The following is a 21837-nucleotide window of genomic DNA, read 5'->3' on the forward strand; positions in this document are numbered from 1 at the left end:
TCGAATAAGAATAGTTTGCCTAAAATGTGATATGTTCAATCAAATACGAGGCCCAAGATATTCGCTGCGTTTCTGATTTGTCACCCGCAGACCTTGTGTATTTTATATTATGTGATAAGTATTCGCCGAAATCGCAAATCTGAATTTTCATGCTTATTCAGCCCAAGGTTAAACCTCATCTTTTTTAATCTATTTAGTATTTGTTTTTTTTTTAATACCATAGGGCAAAGTAGATAATGTCGGTATTCTTGCAAATTTTTATCTCATATACATATATCGAGCATTACAAAATTTACGCTTTTTTTGATTTTTACTGTATAGAATGTTTACCACTATGTATAACTTCTGAACGCCAAATTAGATCATCTAAGTGAAACATTCAGATTAAGTGTTGATGTGCACTACTTAAAAAAGAGTCTACAACACGTTGACAATAAAAAAATTGTAGCGCGGAACTGAAAATACAATTTTGTACAAACTAGAAGATTATCCATTGTATTGAATAAACTTCCAAACTTTTACAACATTGAAACTAACAGTAAAGAGGTTTTCAATAATATAACTGTAATTTAATTACGATTTCTTCTTGTCAATTTTCAATCTATGGATATTTCATTCGTCGAATATCTTTTACTGCCCAGTTTAGTGTGGTCTTACAAATGATGTTGCTGTATTATATTTGTTCCTTTTTTTTTTTTAAGAATGTCGTACTTGGCAGAAATAATTTGTAACGACCGGCGATCGGTACGAAAGGGGCGGATGATGAATGGTGAGAAGCGGAGTGGGGGGGCAAAGAAGAGTAGAGCCGACACGTTCGAAGACATCAAGAATTGCCTGTATTTTGGTCGTCCACTTATCTATAATTAACAAAAGGGTCGATCGGGTCCCTCGTTGCAGCCGGACTCGCCCGAGCTGTATGGCGGTTACTTGAAATTAGCTTAGCCGGATTCCATAAGGGGTGCGAGCGTGCGCGTATGTGCGTGGGTGTGTTGGGAGAGGGGGTGTGTGTATGTGTGTGTGAGAGTGGTGTTGGGGAAGGCGAAGACAGATGGGTGAGGTTTTCAGGTAAGGGAGGGGGGTGGTAATAAGCGCCGTTCTGACCTGCAGATTGCAGCTTTGGTCGCTCCTTTGGTTTTGGATGTGCTGGTCGTCTAGCTTGTCTTGATCCGATCAGTTGTGTTCACGGGTGCGCAGTTCGTGGTAGACTGCCGTCGCAGGTGCGCTTTCCGCGCCTTCAGTCCTGTACGGCTGCTCTCTGGCGTGTCCGGCTCCGCTCCGTGAGTTTGGGGTTTATTGTGATGTGCATGTCATGGTGCAACGTCACACACTTTTTCGATAAAAGTCAGATTTCTCACCCAATGCAACTGTTGAGAAGTATACAGTATACCCTTTATGAGTTGCAAGTGAGTGGGCGACGCATGCGTAGCTCGCGAATGGACGGTGTCTATAGGTATATAGTAGTTGAACAGGCTTCTGTAACAAGTTGGCATGTTCAACAAATCTAAACCGATGATTGATCTTCTATTTTAACTCATTGGTCAATAATATTCCTCGATGAACTGAATGACAATTGATACCAATTTGATGTTGAATCGAGTAGTGTGACTCCAAATTCACGTGCCCACCACATCAAAGAGCCTTCTGATAACAATCGATTTTTTCGAATAAACATTATCAATAAAAATGCTGACATCCAACATGCTGGTCTTAGCCATACGTTGTCAACTTGTATTTATGAACAAACCGCAAGCGATCGTGAAATTAGCTGAAATATAGAGTATTCAGTTTTCCATACTTCTTTCAGATAACTCGAATAAATCAATTTGCCGTTACTTGAATATTGCGATGCATAAAATTCTTTCATTTCTCTGGACAGCAAGTGTTTATCATTCTAATAACCGTTTTTTCTGGCAGGGCAATCTGTTCTGTTGGGGAAGCGAACGATACTCAAGAGAACGCTCCTGGACTAAGTGAATTCGGAAAGGTAAGAACTTATTTCTACGGACCTAAAAATTTATATACGATCGATATCACCTACAATTCAGTTTATCCGCTTCGTAAATTGTACCAAAGCCTCTATCGTGAATATCAGCGTATTGCAGTAATCAGTATGAAATTTTTAGTTGAACGCCACTTCTAAAAAAAAAAAAAACATTCGAACCGTTTCTCAACAAAACATTCATCAATTATTATGTTCACTTGTAAGACTTTTATACGAGCTGAAACGTGAAGTTTTTGGGGTAATTCAATCTGTACCGACATGATGCGTAAGTGAAGCTTTCCACTGGAATTTCGATAAGATTTTGAAAAATTATATTTTTACTCTGATATGCGTATCGGAAGGAGCTGTCACGAATTTGAGGAGGGTTGATTCGACAAGCATCCCGGCGTATGATTCTGTAACCATCTAGTTCTACCATGAAATTCCGTACTTCGATGACAACATACGTTTCTGAAACCGGTATGAGGTAATACTCGGGACGCAATGCTAATTCGGTACGAATATAATTATATGCGCTAACATAGAATCCGAATTGAAATGACACGCGCTTGAATTGTTAGGCCATACGAACGTACTTGCCTATGGCTTGAAGTAGTACGGAGACGATAATTAATAGCAACTGAAGAACTGCATGATGTGGACGCTGCAAACTTGGCTGACGATGAAAAAGCGGAATTAAAGATGACATGCTCGTAGAAGGCGTCCCGTGCAGAATCAAGAGCTGCAGAAAAATACTTAAGCGGTGATAAAGTATAGTGCAACGTATAGAATGTAGAGGGCGGTGGTGAAACAGTTGCGGAATTACAACTTCCAAATCATGAAGATGCCACAGAGGCTAAACATCATAGTCAGTTTCATACTCGCTACCATCCTCGTCTTTCACTACCAACTGCCCCTTGATGCAGACTCTTCGCAGCGAGACGAATGCCACTGTTGGAGTGAAGGATACATTGGAAGCAGAGGTCTCTTTAGAGGCTTCGACATCCAGCTGTAGCCTGCCAAAGAATTTTTCCAGGTCCTGACTTTTAGTGATAGAAACGACCTTTTCACCATCCTGCTTGCAAACTTTGACTGCACCTTGACTAAACTAAGTGTACTTATAGCCTGTCTCGTTTGCTCTTATCTTCGTGAGGCGCAGCAGCGTGCAGGGGTGGTTGTTCAACCTGATGTTGATCTTGATCTCAGCATCCCTTAGAGGAAAAGCAGCTCCTACATCAGCCTGAGAGTTGACATCACGATCAGGGAGAGCATCAGCTTTTTGAAGCTTTCCTTAGCTTCGATAATCGTATGACTGATAAATAAGATGGCGTATTTAACGATAAGCGGTGGCATCCCGGCTGAGTACTGTGCAGTAGAAGTTAAAATCCGAATCAAAAACATCTGAAATGTAAAAAAGCCGCGAAGTACCATAATTATATTATAATGAAAAACTTGACGTCAATCTTTGTCGTGAAATCTGGCAAAATGCCAAGGACGACCTCTCCGCACGTACACGTCGTGAAGTCGGACCTCGCTTTTCGTGTAGTGATATCGAAACATCATTCCAAGAGCTACGTACTTGGCAGGCACATTTTTTGTTTTTCACCCGTACTTGTGCTATGTGCCTTTAACAAAATTGCACAAACAATGATAATATTATTGGCTATGAATTACATAATTGTAATAACAACAAAAATTGTATTTATTGTATAAATTAAATATAATCCAGAATTTGCCGAATATCACATATATACCGGGACAATCTCTTGAAACTATACATACAATGCGCATGCGTCAAATAATTCAATCTCATTGGTCGGTGAAATCGCCCGGCGGCGATGGTTTCATCTGCTGAGCAGGGGGCCAACGTACACAAAATGAGACAAGACTCAAGAGCTGTAAATCTCTCGTGCATAAAACTGCGGATTGAGGTTATGTTGCTGTTTATTTTTACGTAGCGTTATTGTCTAAGAATACTATCGTTCAGCAATACCGTGGTCGATATCAGAAAATATTCAACCGACGCAAATATCAAACGATACAGAAATTGGATGTTATTTATTGAAAGAAAAAATCTGAAATTTAATGTGAAATGTCATTAACAAGTGGGAGTTTGGACAAATAGAGGTAAGTGAGTAGAAACAATGTTTATTGTGAACAGATTCTTTATTTACATGAAATTAAAAATGCGTCTCACTAAAGATTTATGTTTTGTGCATTTATTGGAAATTAGTTGTATCCAAAAATACCAAAAGATTCAGTCTGATAATAATAGCTTCTAATATTTTCAGGTACGAAATAATTCATTGTCAAAGCGGGACTAAATTTGTCAGGCATGGAAGCATGTGGGTAAATTTCTAATTACGTGATCTTTGACAATTACAATATTTTAACATGGATTCAATGATAAAATTCGTTTTTTTCAGCAGGCTCGAAGTTTAAACTTTGATTAACACGAGGAAAATTATGCCTTACCTGATGGTCGAAACGTTTAGGTGGCAAGGATCCTGCTTTCTCGAGCGGTGCAATCATTATAACCATCGAACTTGGATGTTCCGTCAGACATCAGGTGCCAGAGTAAATTTCATCAGGCCATCGCCACCTTCTTAACATCAGTTGGGGCAAAATTGAAGAGTGGGATATACTACAGACGATAATGGCTGAATATCCCATCATTTTACTTTGATTGAGCCAATAGCGATAAGTTTGTTACTCAACTGTTGCTGCCAATTCGTTCAACCGAGGAATCATTCTGTGCACCATTGTAATTCAAGCATTATTATTGACCAGCATTGTTTTTCAAACTTTATGCCATTTAATTTGGTATCTTATTTTGAAGCTTACTTTTACTCTCTTTGGCATTAAACTCAGATAACTAGTCTTTGAAGTCCTGAATTAGATTGTAGGTTTGAATTTTGCTAGGCAAACTGAACCAATCCAAATCTAGAAATGTTAAATAACTTCAGTTAAAAATGTTTTCAAAGTTAATCTTAGTTGACGGTGTCATCTGGCTAGTTAGTTGTAGTTATCACACGTGCTTCGGTCTCGTGGAACCTCAGTAAGGTGTAAAGAATGCATTGACTCACTAGTTCACGTTGCCTTGCAAATAATCACTTCGTCTGCTATAGGGTTTACTCACTCGCTAACTTTTTTATTACTTATCTGGATCAGAGAATTATCCTGCAATTTATCAATAGCCTAAAACCAAGTTCAATTTCACGCTCTTCACGGGGTCCTATGCTAAGACTAAAGGCTTGTGAATCTCTATTCGCCGCAATCATTTCTGCATCTCATGTTAGCATTGTCTAAAAAAAAAAATCCCACCCTCAGATTAGAAATAGAACCGGAAACGCAGAAGTTATTCAGTGGCACGAATTGAAAACCACAAATTTCATAACGATTCCTACAACACAAGGATTCTTTCCAAATATCCTTCTTACAAGGTGATGTTCAAAGGACTATGAACAAGATAGTGCATCGGATTACATTATTTGGAAAAAAATCCTCATGAACTATGTTAAAAATTGAATATTCATTTATTTTGATAGAACAAGGGACACAATCTTGAATCTGATAAGTCAATATCTTCGTATCAATGTTCTGACATTATTCTATAACATGATTGGCCTCAAGCTAATTGTAACGTTATGGTGCATTTTGAGGAAGTTGATTTTCAATTTGTGTCACAGGATATGATCTACGTTCGTGAGTTCTACGCTTCCGATTGGAATTTCTTTGTTTTGAACCGCACTAACATAAAGCACAGAAATCATTTCAATAATTCTAATACCACTTGAATTTTCAATGAAAGTATTAGGTCTCCTTCATTTATTCAATCTCACATCATTGAAAAATTGCGAAATGAACTTTCACAATCGTTGGAAAATTTTGAATAGTAGTAGCAATAATTTATTGATCGGAAAAAATACTTTGACTATCGACTATTGGTAAATTTTATTAAACTATTTTCGAGAAAAAAAAGATTCATAGTTCTGTTCCATATAGTGAGATATTTAAATTTCTTGAACGCTCGGTTCAATGTCTCATTTTCAAAAGTGATAAAATTCAATATTGCTGCCTGAAATCACAAGAGAGTGAGGAAGTTACTTACAAGGAAGGTATCCCAACCTGAAGTCTTCGATGTGATTTCTTTTGCAATATTTTATAGTAGACTAAAGACTAAGCGATACATATTTTTTTTTTTATCAGCTATGAAACACTTCGAACGGGTGGAACCCCCTTCAGAGTAAGGCATGACAAGGGGCGATTTGGCAGTTTCACCCACAAGAACATAATATTGTTACGTAAGAGGACGAAATAAATAATCAGGAGAATTCAAAAAGACTGGGGCGGTTTATTCAGGACAAAAGTACAAGGAGACGTGTGTCGTTTAAAGTCCGTTCAAGGAATAATCAGAAAGATCCTCGCTGATTCCAAAAGATGTTCGTTGTCAGGGAACATCAGACCTTCATTTTGATTACTCAAATAAATACATGCATATTCGAAGGGGGAAACCGTAACAATATTTTTCAACCAATCGAACTGGAAAAGTTTTCTCACGAAGAGAAATGGAAAATGTATTTTTCAAAAAAAAAAATTAAAGAGGTGAGCCAGCCCTAAACATAATCACATTTATGCAAAAAATTGTTCAATTCGAGTCTAAGAATCTCAAAAAAATAAATATTGCATATGAATACAAAAAAAGCTTTAAGTTTTTTTGGATTTCCCCGAAAAAATATATTGGCCGGGGTAACTACCCCCAAGCGCTGTTTATCTTGCGCGTATGCAAAAAATCATCAAATTCAAGTCGAAGAATCTGAAAAAATATACAATACGGACAAACAAGACGGAAATATGACGTTTAATTGGATTTTCTCGACAAAAAATATTGTAGGAGTAACTACCCTTGAACGCTGTTTATCTTGCGTTTCCGGGAGAAAAAGGTGAAATTTAAGACTAAAAATCTGAAAAAATATACAATGCGTATGAACACATGACATATATTCGGATTTTCTCTTAAAATAATATTGGAGGGGGTAACAACCCTTGAACGCTGTTTATCTTGCGTTTATTGAATTAGATGAGAACATCGAAGATATTTCATCAGCCGCGATAAATGAATTTCATGGCGTGGAAATGACGATTAAAGAATCCCTAGATTTTCAAGAACCATAGAAAAAGATACGAATGCCCAAATAATAGAAGATGATATTATGCATACTTTACCTACCCAGCCTGTGCCACCTCCAAATGAGTGTACGAAATACGAAGAAGATATACTGTATGATCATAAATCAAGAGCTCTAGATTTCTGGAGAAGCGGGCAAAAAAGAAATTTACGCATTGACACTATAAGAAAAAATGTTGAAAGAGTAAAATCTATAAATCAACTGCGACGATGGGCTCATTCGTTAAATAAAGGTGGCACTTACAGAGAAAAAATCGCTAGAATTTGCAACATTACGTTGAATAATTTCGAAGCAGCTGTAGACACCGGTTTCATCGTTCATGACAATGATTCACGCAAATGGGCCTTACACGTCCAGAAAGAAATTGGCCATGAAGATTTCCGAGTTACAGCGTCAAAAATATTGTTGAATCGATTTAAACATACACACAGAATAGTATTTAAGAAAATCAATAAATTTATCACTAGAAAAACTTCAGAAGATGCTGAAAGATTAAAAATGAAGGCAGATGAATTTGTGGCACATGTTAAACACGATATAGCAAATTCTGGAATTCAAAATGTTTACATTTCCGATCGAAGCGGATTCCAACTGGAGATGCATTCAGGAAGAACTTTGGCTGTGGAAGGAGAAAAGCAAGTACAGTGCCTTGTCCAATCAGTTACATCTACAAACCATAGTTACACAATACAACCGCTGATATCAGCTGAAAGAAAACTTATCACCTCTCTTTTTGGTGATTAAAGATCAAAGCGGCAAGTTCGGGCCGGTTGTAGATGTGAATTTATTGAGACCCATTGATATCTATATAGCGGCATTAAAATCTGGAAAACTTACGTCAGGTATAAGTAAAACATAACTTTTATTTCACATTCTTACTCACAAAAATATACCTTAAGTCGCATTCACTTTTTTTTATTTATTCCAGATATCGTTAAAACTTGGTTGACGGAAACATGTTTTCCAAATGTAGGACTAAACAGCGGATTACTAATTGATTTATGAAGTGGTCATTGTCTTGCAATAGTAGCAGAAACTACACCCCAGAATAGAAATATCATTCTAAAATTAATGCCATCAGGGACGACGGTAAAAATCCAACCTCTAGATGTATACGGTTCCAGAATCTGGAAAAAGTTCGTGCGACAATTTTTCGACAGCGCTATTCTGACAAATCATGAAATCAGTCTACAGTTAAGAAATAACATTGTAAAATTGCAATCTTTGGTCCACAATCATTAAATTATCCTCTCCGCGATACATTAATCTATTCAGATACTTTTGGTATAAATCTGGGTACATTGATGAAAAACCAGATAAATTCGGACATCCAGTTAATTTCAGTTTCCGGGATTCTCGTAAGACCCATTGCGAAATCGAAGGCTGCACAAGCGTTACTGTTATCTGATGTTCATGGTGTATAAAATCCTTGTGCTTTAAATACTTTTTCGACGACTATCATTATTGTTCAAGATTCGAAAATTAATAATGTTTTGTTTATATTTTTCGTAATGACAAGTTATACCAATAAAACGTATTAAAATTCAATCGAAACGTTACATTGTCCTTGTTCCCGATGATTTATTTTGGAGCCTTTGATGAAACAGTGAGAAAATAAAAAAAACTTAACGATTCAAAGCATTTTAAGGATAGTTCCGTTTAATATTTATTTTCGAGAAAATCCAAAGATACGTCATATTTCGTTTGACCATTTTTCGCGTACAGGCAAGATATACAGCGTTCAGGGGTAGTTAACTCTCAAATATTTCGTCTCGAGAAAATCCAAATATATGTCATATTTTTCTCGTGTTCGTACGTATTGTGTATTTTTTCTGATTCTTATACTTGAATTTGACGATTTTTTGCATACGCGCAAGATAAACAGCGTTCGGGGTTAGTTACCCCGGCCAATATTTTTTTTCGCGAAAATCCAAAAACACAAGAATTTTTTTTTGCATTCAAAGGCAATCTTCATTTTTTTCAGAATTTGAGACTTGAATTTGACGATTTTTTGCATAAATGTGATTATATTTAGGGCTGGCTCACCCACTTATTTGTTTTTTTTTTTTTTTGTTCTGAGAAAAATGCATTTTCCATTTCTCTTAATGAGAGAACTTTTACAGTTGGATTGGTTAACAAATATTATATTCTTGTGGGTGAAACTGCCAATTCGCCTCTTGACATGCCTCACTTTGAAGCGTGGTTTCACCCCCTTAAAGTGTTTCATGGCCGACAAAAAAAAATATGTCTCGCTTAGTATTTAGTCTAGTATAACATATTACAAAAGAAATCAAATCGGGGAGTTCGGATTGGGATACTTTCCTTGTTAGTTGCTTGAAAGTGCCGATGATCTTTGTACGTGTGATAAATTGAATAAGCAGATATTAGAACCGTGAATATTAAAGATGTAATTATTTTGGCCATGTCACGTATTGATAGGAAAAAATTTCATTGTAATTTCTAATGTACGAAATAATAAAAGTGATCAAACAAAGTGTTCCCACCCACCTGCTGCGTTTCTTCCAAGCAGCCAACATGTAAACATATTCCTCGTTTCAGTCAAATAAAGCCAATTTTCAAAGAGCATTAGCATCAAGTTTCGACCGTTCTTTGAAGAATCAACTTTCCGACTCAATAACAAATGCGTTCCGAGTCACTACGTCGACTGCATGGAGCCTAGATTAAAGGAGCCCGAACGCCTATAGGAAAAGTATCATAAACGTTGACCCTGAAAGTGGTGAAAATTTGGGTTCGAAATGCAGCCACGGGAAGCGCTAGTGCTGCAAAGATAGGAGATGGGCTTGCATGATTTACACGTCATTCTTGGCTTTTCGTCTTTGCACGTATAAACGAGTTTTCCAAAGATTTTTTTCATTGTGATAAAAGTCGCGTCGTAACGTGTAGTCAGTGATTTCCCCACATCATGTCGAAGCAGGTGAGAAAATGGTATTTTTTAAATGCATATGCTATTTTCAATACTTTATTAAATTGTAATTTACGGATTGAATGAAACGAGCATGAAAGTGAGGTTAAGATTCATATATTGTCATGTGTAATCACAAATTTTATTTTGAGTCTATTTCTGGTAACAGAGTGCACAATGGGGAAATATTGTCTTACCCAGGCTGCCGAACTAGGCGAGATGCCAGCAGAGCAAACTGCAAGCGCTTAGGACGATGCCGCGACGGCACCTGTCTGTCTTCAAGGTACCAAAGGTAAACCTCCGGTCATAATTTTTTCTCTTTGTTAAATGAGTTAACGCATATAATTTGTTGACGAAATATTAAATTATTGCATACCAATTTTTGCCGATAGAAAAAAATATGTTTGTTCAATGACTTGGCGTACATAAAATTTTGACCCGCTTTGTTTTTACCTGTATCTTTATATTAATTACAATAAAATTTTTGTTATTTCTGTAGATTATGCAACAACGATGGAGCGAAGTCCTTGGACAGTGTTTAATTTGGAGTCGAATCGAAAAGGGTGAGGGTCGGAGCCTGGTCGAATTTGAGTGAAATGCTCCATATAAATTATTCACTGAGGAAACAATAGTTTCATCGCGTCGGCTAGAAGAACAATTGGGTTTGTCGGGCCATCCGGAGCTGGATAATTTATGATAATGCAGTAATTGTCGAGGGTCTGCGATGACAATTTCGCTCTCAGATCAACTTCGATTTAGGTGAAAATCGATTTATTTCCACAGTTCCGCAGTTTATCGCATTATTAATATTATTTATTGTTGAAAAATGTTTGTTTCATTGTTTGAAAATGTTTATGTTTCCTGTCTGTACTAAAAAAACACATTCCTATTCTGCAGTAAATAATAATCTCTCTATCTAATGAACAACTTCTAAACAAATGAACAGGTCAAAAACATTATAATAATAATAGTATAAAAAAGATTATGATAACAGTAGTGTATATATGACAGTTCGAATCCAAAGATGGGGCGCTCCCCCCTTGCTCCCTCCTGGCCCCCCTAAATCCACGGCGTTACACACACACACACACACGCGCGCACGCGCGCGCACACACACACACACACACACACACACACACACACACACACACACACACACACACACACACACACACACACACACATTCCAGGATCCATAACATCAATTACATTTAGTTTTCTTATTCTATTTTGAGTTATCTTATTCTAAATTTTAACGAGTAAAATCATACATATTATTCACAAATCCATATCAATTAAACATATCATTATTCCAAAATTGACTTCTACCAATTTTTTTACAGTACTGTCATACAAAATGTAAATGTTATGAATTTTTACTTGTGAAAAATATATAATCAATAATTGTGAATTTAGCGTGGTTTATTCCTCGAAATAATCCATAAAATCATTATCGTTATCCTGTTCGCTAACATTATCATCATCATCATCATCATCATCATCATGATCATCATGATCATCGCTATTTTCGGCATCTATAATTATTACGATAGTTTCATTCGCCCATTTTTCTACAATTATTTCCATACATATATCACCGTAATTTATATAATGTTGGCTGTTTGGCCTCACTCGAGCAGCTCGCGCATCCTCAACGAGATCCCGAAGCTCCGCCAACAAGAACTCGCGTGTTGCTTCGGAAAATCCTATATTTATCTTTTCCTCAGCCTCCTCATCCTTGCCCCAATCAACTATCGACCACTCATCGTCATCATCACTTGAATGAGATGGCATTTTTTTTTTTCTAAAATTGATTTGCGATGAAAAATCTGTAAAAAGAGCAAGCCGAAATAGAAAATTTGATGCTGCTGCTGCACTCATCATTTACATGCATGATGAATCTCCAATTCTAAAAAGTTTCCGCCTATTCAAGATGAGTGATACGGAGAAGGTGTGGAGGATACTAGAATTTTATTTCAATGTAGTGCTACACACCAATCCTAGTCCGAATAATAACCATCAACATCAGCTCTATCGATGTCTCCCAGCATTTGATGGATTTGATCAATCTCATCCGGAAGTAAACCGAATCTGATGCGTACGTCTTCGCAACCGTCAAAATCATTATCAAACTCAATGCCCACTTTCCGTACATCCACCTCCACCCATTCGTCATCACCATCACCGCCATTCCAAACACCCTCCACCTCCGCTTCCTGCTCCTCCGCCTCATCCTCCTCCTCCTCCTCCTCCTCATCCTCCACATCACTCGATGATGATGATGATTCGAGATGATGCTCGCCAGCCAAATTAGGTTTAAACTCTCGATGATCATCACCAACACTATCCTCAATACATCGCTCGGGGTCGATGATTAGCGTATCAGCATCACAATCAGTCAATTCATCCTCATCATCCTCCTCATCATAAGCCGCCCCTCTGCACACCCGCTTATATGTCGGCGATCGTGGTGGTGAATGGGGTGAGGAGTCTGATGACCCTCTTTTCCATCCGTTGTCACGAGCGCCGCATATTTACTCAAGACTATATTACCGATTATATCAATTATTATTATCTCTAGAAACAAGGAAGCATAGTTTTAGTTAGTCTATATAAAATATTTTATTATAACCAGTTCGTGGAGTAACCAAGCGCAACGGCGTAGTTGGACGGCCAGCAACGTCAGCGTCTTCGCGCCCGCCAGATCCCGGGTGTAATCAACACCGGGATGAGGCGAGCGCGAAATCACGCGCTTCGAGGATGACTGTCGCGAGGCGAGCCTTTGTTCCGGAATTGTGTATTTAGCGAAAACCCCGAATTGTAAATTCAGCGAAAACTCGCTCGCCGCCCGACGTTCCAAGGGGTGTCGGACGAGCGAGCGAAGGCAGTCCCGTCTTAAGACCGTCTGAATAACGACATCAACGGAACCCGGCTCCTTCGAAGCGACCACGTATAGAGATATAAATCCTTTTTCCGAAACCGATGATGAGAGCGTAATTGTCTAATCTACCCACGGCCGTAAAAGGTTACTCGCGTCGCGGTGTCGGTCTTACGAAGCTAAAATAAGTGCAAGCGTTGAGCCACGAACTCCTTAGAGAAGTGTAGTGATAAGCGTATGTGAGTGTTACTATAGAGTATAATCGTGTGAGAGCGTGAGCCATTAGGACTGTAACCACCGAAAAGTGAGTAGTTGAATGAGTGGAAACAACTAAATTAAGAACATATTGTAAGCTTCCTTGTTTCGAACCTTCTCTGCTTTTAGTTTTTGAGCCATTAAACATTTTTACTTTGCTTCCCATCAAAACATTGGTACGATAAATTGAAATCTTCCAAACCTATTCCCAGGGAACGCCCTGTAGAGGACGTTCACCTCCCAACCCACCTAAAAATTAAATATAAACCTCTGTGAGATCTTAGAGGGTTGAAGCCGTCGCGTGCGAGACCGCTCCGCACGTGACACCGTTCATATTTTTTCGATATGATTCTAAAATTTTTACAGAATATTTATGGATATGATGATAGGGAATACAGAAAAGTTAAAACAAATCGAAAAACTTCATTACGGAATATATATAATATTCATTAAATCATTACGGAATTCAATTCAACATTCACAGTATCGTAAGAGGATTGGCGTAGCACCATATACATATATATGTGTATTCTATAAAGTACTCACAAAAAATATAAACTCGTTGAAGTCTTGAGATTTTTCAAATGAAGCTTCGATAGTTCAATGATGCTTGAGCAATTCGCTGTTGGCACGACGGCCTCGAGGTTTCTATAATCTGACCTACGTCAAGGCTACTCCAACTTGACATAACCTAACTTGACCCAAGACACTACAACCCAACCTAATATAACCTAACTTGACCCAAGACACTACAACCCAACCTTTTTTTTTTTTTTTTTTTTTTGCCGAAGATGTACCGCCGAGTTGGAGTTCCTCAGCTCGGGGGCAAGGAACCGCCTTTCGGCATTACATCTTGCTCCCGATCCAGCAAGCCCGATGCGGCACCGTAGCGTGCCTCCCGAGGGAGGCCAGCCCGGGCGCCTGCATCATGCCCGCTGGGGGTAGCCAGCACGGGGCTAAGGTTGGATTCAGCTAGGCCCGTCTATTTTTGTCAACCGGGCTTCGGACCGGCTACGGCAGTCGCCCCTGGTCGGGAGCCCCTCCCCGTGGGAGCGCGGGGTAGCACCCTTCCAAGGGACGTTGGATGTCAGGGAGTTCTGTCTGCTCTGTGGGTGTCGGCTTTGAGCCTTATCTTTTTTATGCGCTTTCTCTTCGACTATGTAGGTCCCATGGGGGATAAACTGACTCCTGGGTATCTATAAGGCCCATTTACCACCACCTAGTGGGTTGGCTTTTGCTGAATAGATAAATAAATTAATAGTTGAAAAGTGCTGTAGAATCACTGGAGTAAGGGCTAATGTAAAATGTGTCAAATAGCTAAATAAAAATCGAATAGGTTGAAAATCCTGTCAGTAATTAAAAAATATCGTGTGTGAACATCGAATAGATAAAAAGTGATGTAAAATCACTGGGGTGTATGAAAGATAGAATAAGAAAACACATATCTAAAATATAATAACTAGGTAGGTAAAGTAGACTAGATAGTAGCTAAAATATCGTATGTAGATGTGGTAAATAGTTGTTTGTGGTCTCTTGTGCCTAGTACCCCTTGTTCCGGTCGCTTGCTTTGGTGGAGATAAGCTCCATCATTTTCCCGGATATAGCTTTCCAGTTACCTTCTGTTTCTACCATGATGGTTATCATGTTGTCTGGGGTCAAAGTCGGTCCCTGGTACCCCCAGTTATCCTTTCTTATATCCTTCCAGTTCGGACATTCGAAAATAGTGTGTATTGGGCTGTCCACCGCCGTCTCCCTACAGTACCCGCATTTGGGGCTCCTTCTTCTCCCAAACTTGTGGAGGTATTCTCCAAACGCCCCGTGGCCTGTCAAGACTTGAGTGAGCGTATAACTCAGCTCTCCATGGTCTCGGTGGTACCATGGATCGATGTGTGAAATCAATCTTCTGGTCCACGCTCCCTTGCTTGTCTTCTCCCATTCGCTCTGCCATTTCCGCAGAGTCGCGGCTCGTGCCTCCTTTTTTTCCTTCCTCTTGAGGCTTTCTCTTATCCTCTCGGTGAGTTGAGAGTCTTTCCTCAGGAGTTGTAGGTTATACAGCTCTCGCTGTTATTGCGCTATGAGATACAGGGGCGGTTGCCCTGCCAGCACCTCTGCGGCCTCTGTGGAGGTCGTTCTATAGCCACTGATTATTCGTCGCGCCTCCATTCTAGATATTTTTTGTATCGCCCTGCGGTGTGTCTGTGTGTTCAGAGCCGTGGCCCAGACTTGTGCTCCCTAGTGGGCGACTGACCGCCCTACAGCTGCGTATAGTTTCCTTCGGGGGGGGCGCGGCCCGCCCATGTTTGGCATTAGTTGACCCAATATTGTTGCCGTAGTTACAGCCTTTGACACGGCGCCTTTTATATGCTCACCGTACGTGAGTCGCTTGTCTAGTCTTACGCCCAGGTATTTCAGTGTTTGGGCGTATTCAATCTGATGTCCTAGTACTCTAACCCTCGTGACTTCCTGGTACTTTTTCTTCTTGGTAAAGAGCACGGCTTCCGTTTTGTGTGGAGCTACCTTCAGGCCCTCTTCTCCTATCCACTTCACGGCCATATCCGTCGCCAGCCTTGCCCTCTCTGCCGCGGCTCGTGGAGTCTTTTCCACAGCCAGAATCACAGTATCGTCGGCGTAGCATGTAACGGTAGTGCGCTTTGGCAGGTCCAGGCGCATTACCCCGTCGTACATTACGTTCCAGAGGAGCGGACCCAGCACAGATCCCTGGGGAACTCCTCTGGTAACGGTCCGCGCTATAGAATAATGTTCGGTTTCTATAGTGATCCACCGCTCCTGTAGGTAGTCGCTGACCAGCGCCATAAGGTATGCGGGTGTGTCGGCCCTGCAGATCGCCGCCATAATATTCAGCCATCCTGCGGTGTTGAACGCGTTTTTAATATCCAAACATACCGCACATGCGGACTCTTTCGTCCGTAGCGCCTCCGAGATGACGTCGGTCACAGCCCTAAGTCCGTCGGCGATCGATTTGCCCTTCATGAAGCCGTACTGGAGCCCACTTAGTCCCCTGGCCTTACGCAGGTGGATCGTGAGCCTGTTAGCTATAATTTTCTCGTATAGCTTGCCCATGGTATTGAGGAGATAGATGGGTCTGTACTTGGTTGCTTCGTTCGTATCTTTCCGTGGCTTCGGGATGAGTATCAGTCGTGCGGCTTTCCATTCGATAGGGAAGTTCAGCTTCCTCATTAGTTCCGTATACAGGGATGGCAGAGCGTCCGGATACGCCTCCTGCAGGCCCTTCAGTGCCTCCGTTGGAATACCATCCGGCCCGGGTGCCTTGCCCTGGTTGCATGTTTTTAGCGCCTCGATCACCTCAGGCACTGATACTCGCAGGGTCTTGGCGTCGATTTCCTCGACGACCCTGTCTATTTCTTTCAGGGTGAGTTTTGGGTGGGTTTTTCCCGGTGGGAAAAGCTCTTCCACCGCCTTGACGGCATCCTCCTTGTACGCCGGTGCCAGGGGGCCGGGTCCCGCTAATTTTCCCATAATGATTTTATATGACCTCCCCCACGGGTCTGCTTCCAATTGAGCGAGGAGCTCATTCCACGCCCTCTCTTTACTCTGACGTATTAGTGTTTTAAGCTTTTTGCGCGCTTCTCTTAGTTCGGTGGTCAGCTTCTCAAGGAACGCCTCCGACTTCCTTCTCTTGCGCGCTCTTTGGAGTATTCTCCGCGCTCTCGTGCAGCTCGTGCGGGATTTCGCGATGTCCCCGGTCCACTAGTATACGGGGGGCTTGCCCGAGCATCGGGTCCTTCTTTTTGCTACCCTGTTCAGGCTGTCCACTATCAGCCGGATGATCTCCCGTTGGAGCTCTGGTGCTCGGAGCTCCTGCCACTTGGTATTTATCCTCATTTGGACCATAGCGTTCCGGAGTTTTTCCTTTGATGTCGTCCTCATATTCCAGCCAGGTATGTCCCTCGGGCGATCGCATCCTGTATTCCCGTTACCGACCTTGACTGGCATTATTCTAAACTCGATTCTCCGGTGATCACTCATCGCCTCGATGTCCTCGATCACGCGCCATCCCGTTACTGTCTTGGTGACCGCCTGCATGGCAATGGTAATGTCTATTATAGACGTCGTCTCTCCTCTGTGGAAGGTGGGTATCTTTCCTACGTTAAGACACGACCAGCCGTGCGTGTTCATGGTGTCCACGATCATGCTCCCCCTGGGGTTTTCCTTAGTCCCTCCCCATGCTTGGGCCCAGGCATTCAGATCCCCAGCTAGTATAATGCTGATTCCCTCCTTGCTTGCAGCTTCAGTGGTTTCGATCACTACCTCGTCCCAGTAGCTTACGAATTCTGCCATTCGTTTATTTGGAGAAAAGTACATCGACGTGATGCCCAAGGTTTTTCCTATTTTAACAATAACGTACCTCTTCCCGGTCCGGATTGTCTTGGCCTGGGTCCTTTTGTTTATGAGGATTATACCGGCACTAGCTTCATGGCATATCCTGGCACGAACTCCTGTCCCTATTCAGGACGGCAGTTCAGAGGCAATTATGATGTCGACGTTATTGTTCACCGCATCGGCAAGTATTAGGTCCAACGCCTGATGGCAGCGGTTCAAATTGGCCTGCCATATTTTCATGGTGGGAGGACGATTGTTACCTGCCATTGATGAGGTCTTCCGGGTCCCTATGTCTGCCGGGGATCTCTGCCCCCATGTCTCCGTTGCGAGTGCTGCTCCCGACTGGGGATCCAGCTGGCCCAGTTGCAGCAGGACTTCCTTGCTCAATTGGGGGCCTCCCCTCTCGTTGGTCCTTCCTGCGTGTCTTTGACGTATTTCCAGCTTTTAGCCTTCCGCATTGTCTTGCGATGTGATCCGTCCTCCCACATCTGTCGCATTTGGTAGGGCTAGTTTTGGTATCGGTGACCTTGGCCTTTGTCCAGCCAACTCTTAGGGTGCCCAGTTGCTTCAGACGGTTCGCAATTCTTGTTGGTAGCTTGACCCACGCAGCCCTCTTCTGCCACTGGGTAGGTGAACATTCCTACTACGTGTGTTTGTTCCCGTTCCTCTGCCAATGTGGGGATCTCCGAGCAAATGGCGTTGATCAGATCACTTTCATCTACCAGGATGTTCATACCCCGTATCTTGGCTGTAGTTCCGTCCCCCAGGGTTCTGACAACTGTGTCCTGCGGTAGTGCTTCTCTAAGGCAGGCCGCGATGTCACCCGCCTTTGCCGCTTCTGTGACGCAGAGTAGAAGTTTCCCCCCGCGCGTCATCCTGACCTTCTCGACATCCCTTGAGTTGGTCATCTTGGCTTTGACCTCCTGCAGCATGACCTGATACGTTTTTCCCGGCATGTCAACCATCACCGCATGTCCCTTTTTTCTTGGTGAGGTTTTCCCTGCTGTCCCCGTTGATGGTGGGGCCATCGCAGGGGGGCGTGTCCCCTGTCCGTCATGGCCGTCATGGCCGTCGTGGGGGCGAGCCTCGGCCGTCGTCGCAGTGGCAGCGGCGTACGTCTTCTGGCCTTCTCCTCTTCACCCCTCCGTCCCAGGTGCTATCGCGTAAGGCGCCACTATCTCGGTCTGGGTGCCGATTGACCTAAGGTACTTATTGCCCCTGCTTATCTTCATGGCATCGCTCACCGTGCTGGTAGAATTCCGACTGGGTCTATTGTTCGTCGCCTTATTCCTCTGAGGTGGCCCTGCTGCGGCTTTCGGAGGGTTCCTCCTGCCGTTTGTTTTGGGGTCCACATCAGAGTTTGTTTCGCTCGAATCGTCCTCTCGTTCGCAGTTTCTCGCTACGTGCCCCGGGTCTTTACACCTATAGCAGATTTTTGTTGGTTCCTTGCACGTTCTGGCCATATGCCCTTGGTCTCCGCATTGGTAGCAGGTGCCGGAATCCTGCCAAGGTCTCGTTCTGGCTGTCGACCAGCCGATCCTCAGCCTGGCCTCTCTAATCAGTTTTTTGGCCGCCTGTGCGTCCTTTTCGGCGCAGGCTGTCTGGACTCCTGAGCCTTCTTTCGGTACCAGGAAGATGACCCGTCGTGGTTCCCCTACGCCCTGACTAATTGCTACAGCGAGTTCCTCCCGGGTTACGGTGGGTTCTATACCCATAAATATCACCCTGGTTTTTCGAGGGCCCGGTATAACTGCGGTAAGTCCCTCTTCTGTAATCTTTTTGGTCAGGATCTTTGCTTCCTCCGCACTGCCGGTGTCGACTAAGGCATCCTCGGTTCTTGCAGCCTTCCGCACCACTCTGACGTCTACGTCGCTGGTGTTGACCTTTTTTTTTAAGGTATTTAATCAGCTTCTGGTAGGACTAACCCTCAGCCCTGATTATGATCATGGCGGCCCGTGTGGTTGCGCCTATGGTTAATCCCCGGTTCGCTTCTTCTGCGTTCTGCTGCACAGGGTTCTGGGTGGATTCCCTGGCGGTAGTCGATTCCTGGGTAGGGGTGATGGCGGTGTTTCCGTCCTCATTGTCGCCTGTCGTCGGCATTTCCTCTAGGATGCTCGTTGCCGTAGATGTGAGTATAGCCCCGCCTGTGGGGTGCTTGGGCCTTTTTTGTTGCGGGGACTTTTCCGTTATCGTTTCTTCGCTGCTGTTTCGGTCCCTCTGTCCTTCTAATCTTTTTCTCCGCCTGCCGGTGTTTACCCATGTCTCTCTCACCTCGTCGACTTCTTCGTTGCTTAAATCAATTTGAGGTTCGCTGCAAAAGTCGTCGATCACCTTCTGTCCGTCCTCCCTTCTTTGATGAAGTGAAGCTATCAGAGCGTTACTAAATCTTTTCTCCTTCGTTATCGTGACCAGGATTTGACTAATCTTCATTGTCCATGTGACTATGAGCTCTTCCGTCTCGTCCGTTGGCAGGTATTCGTCGTACAGCTCCTCTGTAATCTTACGAACGCACCCATCCGCTTTTTCGCGGATTTCCCTGCGCAGGTTATTACTGCTGCCATAGGTTTTCATTATACTCCTGCCCAGAGTAGCCAGTTTGTCCACCGTATCTTCCAGCTTTATCCGCCTACGGGCGGCAGGTGTTCACTCCGTCCGGTTTCTTTGGTCGTCTTCATCAATTATGATGCCTGACGAGTTTCCGGCCATTCCAGCTGCGGTGTAGTGAGCTGTGTTTCTTGGATCCTTCTTAGTGGAGCCCTCGTGGGTCCTCCCAGTTGCATTTTCCGGTTCCTGAGCATTGGGGTCCACCCAGGAATTGACTACAACCCAACCTAATATAACCTATCCCCAACTCGAGACTGTACAACCTAGCCAACCTAATATAACCTAATCTTTTGCAGGTTCCCCGGTAACATGAAAAGACTTCCGTTTCCTCTATAGACGGGAAAGCTCTTGGTAACATTCGCTCATTTTTATTTATTTTGTCGTCTACTGGTTCTCATTTTGTTACACGTACTACTTCTCATGCAATATAGGTAATGTAACCAGGCTTATCTATGTTTGAAAATACAAATTCAGTAGATTCTAGCGGAGCTGTCGAGAGTGCGGTATGCATCACAACATTTTCCAATCCGCATTGTTGTAGTACGATGACATGATGTAAAGCAATAATTTGATTTCTGACATGTCTTTCAAGACAGATTAATTAAGAATTAACGTATGTAAAAATATTCATATTCCTGGCCGTTATAAACAGTGACACGATTCACAATTCCATCAGTTTTACACAATTCATCAACCCTATTGGATACGCAATTTTTATTAAAATACCTAGCATTAACTTTCCCCCATAAAATTACGCTGCTGCCAGGGAATAAGGAAAAATATATCTCATTAACGAATGCGTTGATGGAACAATAATGTGCTTGAGATTCGTCGATTAGTTTTGATTTTTATGGCTAGCAGCATCCTTTCCATAAACTTTCCACATATTTGAATGATGCAGATAAACATAGAACGCGTAAATTCTGCAATAATCAGACTCATTTCAGTTTGATGACTGGCAACGACATTTTCCCCATGAATACGTTAATTGCTGGGAGAAGCTCGATGAAATTCAGCTACCTGCAAAGAAGCATTTCTACTCACACCTATGTAATGCAAATATCTCAAACGAAGATTACAAGCATGCTAAAAATGTTTGGGAAGAATTCCATTTGGAGTGTTGGAGAACTATAGAGATTGATAAATGCAAAACGGTGATCTAACCAGTTGTGTCAGAACATATGATTGACATTCGATGCACTACTACACAGTGCCGGAACTTGCTTTCGATGCTATGCTCGAATACACGGGAAGCAAATTTACAATATTCTGATCGACAGGCTCGGGCCAATAACAGGTTTATGGGAAAAGATTTTGATCCCAGTAACGTGGAATCGTATCTCACGTATTTTGACGTAAACAATCTATACGGTTCGGTCGAGTAGTGGCATAATCTTATCGATATATTAACTCACTCGGACGATCCACCGATCGGTCACATCCTGGTCCGATGGATATCCGAATATCCTATAGAGCTTCACAAGAATCATAGAGATTTTAATTCTCCTGTCTCGAGCATTTCACACATCGGGTTCTAATAAAGGATGGGAACAATCGAAAAATCATGACCGAATTCATCGGGGATTCACGTGAGACTGAGCACATTTACCATCAAGGTGAGCAAACGTGTCAAGGATGCCGAAAG

At 42.2% G+C, this 21837-nt stretch overlaps 1 protein-coding gene across 4 annotated transcripts in view; it reads left to right on the plus strand.

The window, feature by feature from the left end:
- Positions 1 to 21837, plus strand: part of LOC124221964 (dipeptidase 1) — a 1639756-nt gene that overhangs the window by 935800 nt on the left and 682119 nt on the right. For all 4 annotated transcript variants that reach the window (XM_046632456.2, XM_046632460.1, XM_046632457.2 and 1 more), the window contains exon 8: positions 1915 to 1984. In XM_046632456.2, the coding sequence (XP_046488412.1) occupies positions 1915 to 1984 (70 nt within the window). The remainder of the gene's footprint in view (positions 1 to 1914; positions 1985 to 21837) is intronic.

This window comes from Neodiprion pinetum, chromosome 6 (assembly GCF_021155775.2).
Source record: "Neodiprion pinetum isolate iyNeoPine1 chromosome 6, iyNeoPine1.2, whole genome shotgun sequence".
Classification (NCBI taxonomy): Eukaryota; Metazoa; Arthropoda; class Insecta; order Hymenoptera; family Diprionidae; genus Neodiprion; species Neodiprion pinetum.